Source organism: Nuphar pumila, chromosome 1 (genome assembly GCF_984573655.1).
Source record: "Nuphar pumila chromosome 1, dmNupPumi1.hap1.1, whole genome shotgun sequence".
Lineage (NCBI taxonomy): Eukaryota > Viridiplantae > Streptophyta > Magnoliopsida > Nymphaeales > Nymphaeaceae > Nuphar > Nuphar pumila.
Genome location: NC_143249.1, coordinates 28,005,815 through 28,016,874, shown reverse-complemented (window position 1 = coordinate 28,016,874; position 11,060 = coordinate 28,005,815). Strand labels below are relative to the sequence as shown.

The window sequence follows — 11,060 nt, the reverse complement described above, 5'->3', positions numbered from 1 at the left end:
AAACTCTAATAGTGATTCAGTCATGCATATATATGTTCTAAGGTAGTGAAAAAACTTTCATAGTGGTGAAATCATGCTTATATGTGTTCTAATGTAGTAAAAAAACTTTAATAGTGATGAAATCATGCATATATGTGTTATAAGGCAGTAAAAAACTTTCATAGTGATGAAATCATGCTCATATGTGATGAAATCATGCATATACTAGCTTGAAATCTAACGACATAAAACAAATGACATGAAACTTTCATACCTGACAGACACTTGCAAATGAAGTTTTTCTTTCCCAAAAAAAGTTGCACAACTCATTACAGACAACGTCAGAAATTGCTTCATGTAAAAAATCATGCATTGTGTCCTTAACAAGATGGTGAACACCATCCCAAGAATTAGGCGGGTTAGTCAGATGCTTGGAGTTGATGCTGGCGACAGAACTCTGAGAGTCGTGACTGGAGGAGGCAACGATTGGTGAGGTGTTCATATTACTCCCAAACCCAAACACACGACCCTTTTTGGGTTCACCTGTTGCAGTCACCTATGCTGCAGGATCAAAAGGCGGATGCTGAGTAGAGTCATCGCCATATCGCTCTATCATCCTTTGCTCCTATGACTTTTATAAAGTAATTATTACAGTGTGGATTAATAATTAAGAATTACAATGTTTATGATAACTTGTATATTATAATATTTATTAATACAATAACTACATACCATTGTCATTCTCGCTTTCTCTTATACGAACTCTCATGTGGTCTTACGTTTATATGTTTCAACAAACACATCCTTGTATGACACAATACCTCCTTTTTCTGCTTCCTGCGAAATTAAATGATAAAAAAATTATTTAACAGATATGCAACAATACTTATAAATTTGACAATATATATATTGATGAGTTACCATTTTCTTCAGGTGGCTCCCAAAAGTCCTAGATCCACCTGTGTGTAGATGGGCATCAGGCATCGTCGCTCGGTTTTGTGCAGTCTTCGCTGAGTAGTTTTGAAATTCATGCCCCGCCCACTTGTTGCACATTGCATTCCAAAAATCTGACCTGATAGTAGGAGGGTCATGGCCCTTCCACTGCAGTGGATCATCTATCTCGTCAGATGCTTTTCTTGCTGCAGTCTTTATATTATGCAACATCTCTGCAAATCGACTGGCAGCCACCTTCTGTCACACCTTCCTCGTATTCTGCTCCTTCATCGTAGTCGAGAAGTGATTGGAAGCCTACAAATAATTTCAAAAAGTTAGTAGACATGACTATAATAAAAAATTAAATATGAAATACATTAACTATGAGAAACGATTATATACCATGAATGAGGACTATAATCTGTCCAACACCTCCTTCGAGTACTTTTTCCATTGAGTAATCGATCCTGGTAGATGTTGAACTAGTGACTGCCTAATCTCTCGTATTACTTCTTGTGGCTCGAACCTCGCGCTACATATGAATTGGTACATATTAACTATCAATATACAATATTTATAAGATAAGTATATAATAAGTGAAAATGAAATACTTACGATCGATTATCGATATACACTATTTGAATGAGTCGTCATGTGTCAAACTGAGAAGACTCTGCATCCAGCGTTGTCTCGTGACTTGTATGAACAACTGGTGTATGTGGGTCATGTGCAGGCGAAACATCATCTATAGAAAAATGAGTTAGAAATTCACACAATGCATATTTAAACTAATCAAGTATACAATTAGTTAAATGATATACCTATCGAAGCAACCCATGAAGATGAAGGCTGAGACTAACTACCACTGGGTGCTCGACGACTGTGACCTCCACGAACCATATTCTAACAAAAAAAAATGTCATGCAATACATTCAAATATTGCAATACCTTCAAATTATTCAAATCATTGCAATATATTTCAATATATTCAAATCATTCACATCAAATATTGCAATACATTAAAACATAAGATATGAAATCACTTGCTAATCATGGATAACTTATCATTAACTTGCAATACAATTAGACCAGTTGCACAACTCTATATCTTCATGTATACATAATCAAATAAAAAATAACTTCATGCAAGACATTCAAATATTGCAATACATTCAAATCATTCAAACACGTTACAATACATTCAAATCATAACTCTATACCTATCGAAGATACATAATTAAATAAAAAATAACTTCATGCAATACATTCAAACATTGCAATACCTTCAAATTATTACAATACATTTCAATACATTCAAATCATTCACATCAAATATTGCAATAAATTAAAACATAAGATATGACATCACTTGCTAATCATGGATAACTTATCCTTAACTTACAATACAATTAGATCAGTTACACAACTCTATATCTTCATGGATACATAATTAAACTAAAAATAACTTCATGCAAAACATTCAAATATTGCAATACATTCAAACACGTTACAATACATTCAAATCATAACTCTATACCTATCGAAGATACATAATCAAATTGAAAATAACTTCATGAAATACCTTCAAACATTGTAATACCTTCAAATCATTGCAATACATTTCAATATATTCAAATCATTCACATCAAATATTATAATACATTAAAACATAAGATATGACATTACTTGCTAATCATGGATAACTTATCCTTACCTTGAAATACAATTGGATCAGTTACACAACTCCATATCTTCATTGATACATAATCAAATCAAAAATAATTTCATGCAAGACATTCAAATATTTCAATATATTCAAATCATTACAATACATTCAAATCATTACAATACATTCAAATCATAACTCTATACCTATCGAAGATATATATTTAAATCGAAAATAACTTCATGCAATACCTTTAAATCGTTCAAGTCATTGCAATACATTTCAATAAATTCAAATCATTCACATCAAATAGAGGTATGTATTACAAGATGTATTTCACTAGCTCGAGAATGCTTCCTCATCACTTGTTTGACTTTCATATTCTTCTTCTTCCACCTCCTCCTCTTCATCATCTTCTTCTTCTTCTTCATTGGGAGTCCATCCACTTGGTATATCATTTGGATAACATTCTTTCATGCATGTGCCATCGGACAATAAAGATATGACATGCATACCATGTGCGACATTGTGACCATAAGAGAAGTCACTAAAGTGCGAAGGAACTTGAGACAGGATTTTTCCCTCTCTAATCCGTCGCCAAGTAGCAAGGAGTAGCGATGAAAGTTTTTCATCGCTAATTATGCAAATGTTAGCGATGGATAGTTTTCTCTAGCTAATCCATCGCAAATTGGCAACAGATTATTTCCGTCGCAAACGTCTGTCGCTAATTAAAGTTCTTTTTGTAGTGAATGCTAATTGAGAAAAAACAAAAAAAAACAACCTAAACCCTAGTTATTGAAATGCAACTAACGAAAAAGTAAAACAAAAACCTAAATTCTAATCCTAACAAATAACATTTTTAATTTCATATACATTGAAAAAAACTAGAATAAAAAACTAATTAAAAATCACCAAAAAACATAATCCTAAAAAAGAGTGTGAAAAAGAAGAAAAAATTGGAAGATGGATGGTTGGACACAGGGACTGACCTGAGCAAGAATGAGAGAGAAGACCTAGTCTTGTGTGCATTGCAGCAACAGTTGGTGTGGTGTGTCGGAGGCTGCCTCTGGATAGGAGGCTGAAACCCTTCAAAACTTTGAGTGAAGTGGGTTGTGGGTGATGGCCCATGGTCAATGGGTTTGTCACTTGTGCTTTGTGGTTATGGGGTCGGTGGAAGTCAGAGAGGGGCACGCAAAAAAGTTAAGAGAGAGAGGTGGGCTCAGGAGAGTCAAAGGAACAGCGAGAGGTGGGGTCACGGAGTCAAAGGAATATATATATATATATATATATATATATATATATATATATATATATATATAGAGAGAGAGAGAGAGAGAGAGAGAGGTCAGGCACAAGTGGTGCCCACCCTACCCACAACATGACTTCGCCCTTGTATATAACCACTTTTTTAGCTAACCATCTAACTAACCATGAGTTTTTCTTGTTTTCCTTAAATCTGACCATACAAATGTGTTCTACATGCTTGATTTTATAGGAAACAACTCATGTCCGATTTTGATATGCAGTATATTTTTATAAGGTTCAAAAAATTGACAATAATATTTTTCTAAATATTCAAGGCTTAAAAAAACATGTTTTCTTATTAAAAAACCATCATCCAAGTATTGTTGCCTAGTAAATCGATCATGCCGAATGCATCGATCAGATTTAAGTAAAAACATGGAACAACCTTTCAAAAGCCCAGTTAGTTGGGTGGTTAGCAACTACCACCTTCGATATATATATATATATATATATATATATATATATATATATATATATATGAGAACTGAATATATTAGACTGCATTTCTGGTTCTGCACTATAGGTTTTAAGTGTTTTATGACAGATTTGAACCGTTAGATGTGTTTAACATGATCAATTTAGTGAGAATTTGACTCTTGGATCATGTTGAAAAAACATGTTTTATGAGCCTGGAAAAACTGGTGTCTTCACAGCCATTGATTTTGGATCACCAGAAAAACCTGTACACAGGTTAGATTCAGGCCATCCAAAAGCTGGTTCTCACTAAGCAAAACCTATAGACCACATCTATGGTGTTAGACGTGAGAAAAATACAATAAGCAAATCATTCATTGTTTTCGACAAAGGTCCCCCACTGATCATGTGCTGATCAGCGGCAGCCATTTTTTTTACAAAACATGACAATTAGCAGAGGTTGCAACTGCCGCTAATCATCAATTTTACACCCAAACAATTAGCAGCAGTCATTCAATGAGATTAATGCTGGACGCACTTTGGACGTGCGACCAGTATATATATATATATATATATACACACACACACACGCACACGCCCATAGTGAGAATTAAAGTATTAAACATGTGACCTCTTGCTTGCAAGGATGCAACTCAACCAATTGGCCTACCATAAGAATTTTACATAAAAATGTGCACAAATATGCTGGTCTCGACGAACTTACGCAGCCCAGCAAGCCAAACGCCCTTTGTTCGTGCTCGGCCCGTTTATGCCATAGATGTGTCATAAAAACATGGCTAATCAATTTTCTTTTTCGACAAAAAAGCTTGGGAGTTTTTTTGCAAATATTTAAGAAATAGGACACAAGGAGATAGATTTTTTTTTTCTCAGTGATTAAAAAAGCGCATTTTTTGACAAAACCGGGTGTGCACGAAGAAATGATGAAGAGCATGCACTATTTGAAGTCATGAACAAGAACCTTCGAGCCTGGTATAACGCAGAACCCAACGGTCTGATTACTTCCAACTCGAGCAAGAGGGAACATTGATGCCAAAAGAGGTCTAGATAGTTTAGGCAAAAGGTGTGGTATGAATGCTGCACACCAGGCACAAAAGATGAAGGGAAGTGATACCATGATTATAAGGCTTGATCACAGCGGTTGGTTAGGGAAACGGAAACTAGAAACATGTTGGGAAAAGGAAATGGGAAACGAGACTTTCTAAAGTTCATGTCAAACAAGAACATGATATGAGTGTGTGTGTGTGTGGAGCACAAGTGCAAATATTGGCAATATACATGAATATTATAAGTTTGCACAAACTTTACTTCTTTACCCATATTATGATAAATAGTAAGAATTAATAAAATTATTTTTTTATAAAATATATGATTATATTGATAACTATAAAACTATTATAAAGTTGGATATATTTTATATAAATGAATGCATAATCAACTTACATTTAATAAATTATTATATCTAATAAATAAAGTATTTAAATGTAACATAGGTTTCATCTAATACCATACATTAACACATATCTTAATTTTTTATTGAAAAAAGAAATTTATTATTCAACAGAAATATTTAAAAAATGTACAAAAAACATGTTTTCCAAATAACGGAAACGAGTCTCCCATATAAAGCAAGTAGGTTTTCCATGTGATGTAAAAAGAGTTATACACTTGATAGGAAACGAGTTTCCCATTCATTTTTAAAAGTTTCCCACAAGATTTAGAAACACTAGCTGGTTTCGGAAACGGTTTTCCACATGAAGCCGCAACCATGGGGTTGACCACAAAGTAGATACACCCATGATCTGTACCATAGGCCTAAAAAAAATTGTTATTTATAAAATCAAACACTTACAGCAAGATCTGCAGGTAACATAGAGATTACATTCTACTACCTAAAGCTGATGGACCGATCAAATAAAAACTCACGCCAGCCATGAAAACCCTCTCTCTCTCTCTCTCTCTCTCTCTCTCTCTCTCTCTCTCTCTCTCTCTCTCTCTCTCTCTCTCTCTCTCTCTATTAAAACTGAATAAGCTACAAAACAACCTCAAAGGATAATAGAAAAGGATTTCCCAATTGAACCCTCTCTGGGAATCCTTCAGTGCTGAGTTCCGTGCACAGGTCAGTTTACAAATAACTGTCATCCAGGAAATTTTCTGTTCTGTTCATCTGAAGAAGAGTGCTGAAAGCCAGCAAAGCATGCATAAGGGTATGGAAGTTGAGGGTGAGAAGGCAATGCAGTCGGAGCAACCAAGTGGGGGTAAGACGGAATCATTCTAGAAGGAAGTGGAGTTATGGAATTAGGGTAAGAGTGATTATTTTGATTGCCATGAGCAGCTCCCATCGCTAAATCGGAATGAGCCAATGAGCTGTTTCTGGTTGCAGCACTATGCACACTGGGAGGTATCCTGAACAGCCCAGCACAGCTAATAAGGGGGAACCCCATGTTGTCTTCAGCTCTCTTAGTCCAGTCCCTCACTCCAACTAGCGCTCCTTCATATGATGATGATTTCTCCAATCTAGATTTAATGGATAACTTAGCTATCTGGAGATTTTTCAACACACCATCGAACTGGTCAGCTGAGTTGCTACTTGTATGACTTTGTGTTGCAGAAGGCACTCGTACCATTCGGTTATCTGAGGGCCCATGCAAGACAGTTTGGGATATTGAGCTGCCTGGGGTACCTGCAGAGGAAGCAGTTTCAACATAAAAGATAGCTTGTTTTCCTTTGCTTTGTGCAGCACATGAAACTTGCTGTACAGGAGCATGACTGAACATGCATGCTGGTGAGGACATCTTTCCACATCCATTGTTGTTTGTTGATCCTGAATCAATACCACTCCCAGGCAAACCCGTTGCATGTTCTTTGCTGCTATGATCTTCAACCATTGGATATGAGGATGATTTGTCAGCAGGTGAGTTGCTGCTTGACACAGCTTTCATTCTTACGGTGTCTTGAGTTGCTTCATGTTGGATTTCACATTGAGCAGCACTGGCTGCCAACTCTCTGTTGCTGTACGCTACATTTGCTTCTGGTTTTGATCCGACATCAGCAAAAGAGCTTTCCATGTCAACTGATGTGTTTGGTCTGCCAGCCTCTCCAGTAGCATCAGATTGGTTTGCAGGTTCAGAGGGGACCTATAATGTTCATAGCATTTAATATCTCCCAAAACTGAATGACCAGCAATAATCTTATCCTACGTACACATTACAAGAAATGGTAATGTAAATTAACATGACTCCAGTTTGTGAGCCAACCTTTCCTAGCAAAAGGCACATGCACGCCACTCATTCACTCACTCACTCGTGCATGCAATTGTGTCTTAACAGAAATGCTTCTGCTAGAATATTTCATGGATCTAAACTAAATTAACATCATTCACAAGCCCTTTACAAAAGCAACAAAGAATTCTTTGAAACATAGTTTCACAGACAATTAACACCAATAAAAGAATCCAACTAATTTTGTTCCAAAGATTCAAATTCTCAAAGAAAAGAAATCTCAGAAAAACACATTATTCATTTCAACATTGTACATGGGACTCCGAATATTTGAACTTTAAGCACATCTCATTTCAGATGAAATCTCATTGACATTGCTTGGAAAATTTTCTTCACTTTAAATGTGTTTTTTAGTGAGACTCGTTTGAGATGCCACACTAAATGAAAGGAAAAAGATGATCCTTTTCCATTGTACTACACTACATGATGTTGGTAAACATACCAGCATAGAAATATCAACTTTGCTCTCGTTCTCTTCCCTTTTTTGTTGCATTGTTTCTTTGCACTGGCACTGACTTGTGAGCCAGGCCAGTTGCTCCGATGCTCTCTCCATCTCTTCACCTCCATCATTCCCATTCATATCACTGCCAGAGTAGAACTGACTCCCTTCTTCAACTGGAGAACATACCTTTGTACCCTCTGGAAACACTTCCACAGAATTTTCTTCGCCAGATGTTTGTTCTGGTGTGGTCGCAGAAGAAGAAAGAATTCCCTCACTTGGTGAATTCCAAATCACTTCTTGCCCAGTCTCTGATTCACCTTCATCAGAAAATTCAATCCCATTGTCCCTTAATATTGAAAGAACCTTTGCAGCAGCTTTCTCAGCCTTCTTTTTCTGGTTAAGTACAATCTCAAGCTGCATCTCTAATTTGGAAACCTAAATCAAAGAAAGAAGAAATCACTATGTGCCTTCAGAATACTTTAAGAATCAAGGTTATCATTTCAAATGATAAGTCCAGAACAATCATTTCACATTGTGACATTAAGAATACAAAAGGACGTGAAACAATTTGCTAGATAAGAATAACAGACTGTGAATGCTAAAACATAAGCCCTCTTGCTTAAAAGTGCCACAAGAAGAAAAGACCACAACCAATCATGATAAGGAAGCTAGACGTGGTGGTGAGCAGCAACCAAGATTGCAAGTTCCAGTGCCATTCAGGAACCGACCAAGGCTTCCTGTAAAGCAATTCTCATTCACAGTGAGTGTTGCCAGACATTTCTCAGTAACAGCTAGGAACATAGAGCACAATTGCAAGGTGAGAAATAAAGCATCCTTTGCAACCTAAAAACTAAAATGAAACCAGAAACTCAAGTTCATAACCAAGAACCTGATTCTAGGCTATCTGATAGGCTGGAGCTCGAGATAACAATGTAAATCAATAAAGTAGACATCAAGTGTTCACATGGAGATGTAAATAAAGACGATAATGGATATGACTAAGAATCAGTGACAGGCACTAAACTTCTAGTGCAGTGCACTACAGAGAAGACAACAAAAACACAAAATATGCACAAGAGAATAGCAGTTCCAGGTCACTACAATAACAGTAATTATGCAGGATTCAACCCCGAAATGCAATATCAGTTTGCACTAGTGAAAAGCAGTTCATACAAGGAAATGTTAAGAGAACAAAGAATTAGAATGGAAGCCAAGGCAAAGAAAATCCAATTATATACAAGAACATCAATCAGACTAAAGGTCCACTACTCACATCTCTGCCAAGCTACCATTCAGATATTCAAGAGCATTCAAAATGGAACCAGTCCGAACACTTGTAAAGAGAAATCCAACCAAGAGCTGAGGGAAATGAAACAGCTCATGGCTCATAAAATATCAAATATAAGTAAACAATGTTCTACACATCAAGATCAATTGATATTGGAGTAAGAACAAACTTTTGGGGCACTAAACAATTTATCCAGAAAAAGAAACAGAACAAAGCCTTGATCTAAGAAGCAACAGTTACATGCATGATCTGAATTCCAAAAAGCAATAAGAATTAGAATATCATAAACTAATATCAGTCCAATGGATCAAAACTTTAAAATAGACCATTATTCATATTATCAGTTTGAAAATTTCTTTCTATTTTGTCTTAAACAAAGTTCAACAATGGTTTATAAGCGGTTATATAAAGCAGGCAATCTTTTTATCATCTCAACCACAACTTTACGTACCAAGGTTTGCATGGCTAACTGCCGCATTCACACACATTTTTAAGCCATTTAGAACGGTTAGGGGATAAGACACCGACAACACCCCAGCCTCGCCCCCGGCCCAAAACACACACACACACACATATATATACATATATAATGTGTGCAAGGAATGGATGATTTTAGTTTTCAATGTTGTATTGCATGTTTTACTAATCTGACCCTACAAGTGTGGTCTTTATAACTTATTTAATGGAAACCATATTAGATTAGAAATTTTTTATGTCTACACATATTTTATAAGAGAATTTAAACTTCAAATGGCATCTAAATTTTACAATAACAAAATCCAGGTTTTCTCTAGTAAATAAGCAAAGATAAAGGAAATGGTACACGACAGAGGAAGACGGATAGGAATCCCATAAAATTACATCGATATACATGTTAAGTTTCTAAAATACAAAACAGGGGAAAAAGAGATGGAAACCGAAAATTCCAAGAGCCCTAATATGAATGAACCAATTTAAAATTAGCAGGAGCTTCCCAACATCTACAATTCCGAAACAAAATCAGAGAGCAGAAAGGGATTAAGAAGCGCAGTCTTTACCCGCTGTGCCAACTGATCAGCCTTCTGCCTGACGATTTTCGATATCGATCTCTCCGACAGCAACCTCGCGCGAAGAGACTCGACCTTCCGCTCATGCTCCTCCATTTCCCCCCCTCCCCAATTTTTAATTCACCATCTCACAGAAAGCATAAACCCCCACTCCCTCCATCGATTTTTCCACACTACGAAGTTAACAAACCACAAAGCGGCCTCAGCGAAGAAAATATTCACAACCAAGTTGAAGTCTTGCAAAATTTAGACGACCAAGAAGGGGATTCACGCAGAAGATCCGATTCCGGCAAGTTTCCGATGATCGGATTCAGATGAGTAAAGGAAACGAAGGGGAGATGGAGGAAAACTCGGGTCAAAATCCTTAATTTCTTGCTTCAGAAAATCGAGCTATTGGATATAGAGTCTTGTAGAAAAAGTTGCGTAGAGAAGACGACTCGCTCTCTCTCTCTCTCTCTCTCTCTCTCTCTCTGAGGTGGCCCAGGTCCTGAATTCTTCTACACTTGATGTGTTTACTAATTCTTAATTAATAAAAAGCTAACAAGGTATAACCTGGTTTACCATAATTGCGTTTTTCTTTCCCCGAATTCCAAAAGCGGTGAGGGTGGAAGATAAAGATATCCTGACCAATCTTGTTGCTATCAGATAAGAGCAGGTCTTTTTGTAGCTTTTCCATGAAAATCATTCC

General features: G+C 36.4%; 1 protein-coding gene across 1 annotated transcript; it reads right to left on the bottom strand.

Moving 5' to 3' along the window:
* Positions 1-6,118: 6,118 nt before the first annotated feature.
* On the bottom strand, positions 6,119-10,738 carry LOC149848499 (uncharacterized). The gene is made up of 3 exons (XM_090011767.1): positions 10,364-10,738; positions 8,039-8,473; positions 6,119-7,452 (listed from the first exon to the last, which is right to left on the bottom strand). Exons 1-3 carry the CDS (start codon positions 10,466-10,468, stop codon positions 6,454-6,456), a joined length of 1,539 nt encoding a protein of 512 aa, XP_089867893.1. The 5' UTR covers positions 10,469-10,738; the 3' UTR covers positions 6,119-6,453.
* Positions 10,739-11,060: the final 322 nt, after the last annotated feature.

Coding starts and splice junctions, on each gene's coding strand:
- LOC149848499 (XM_090011767.1), bottom strand. CDS start 10,468: ATGGAGGAGCATGAGCGGAAGGTCGAGTCTCTTCGCGCGAGGTTGCTG. Junction 8,474..10,363: donor CTGATCAGTTGGCACAGCGG/GTAAAGACTGCG, acceptor TCTTTGATTTAG/GTTTCCAAATTAGAGATGCA. Junction 7,453..8,038: donor AAGTTGATATTTCTATGCTG/GTATGTTTACCA, acceptor TGAACATTATAG/GTCCCCTCTGAACCTGCAAA.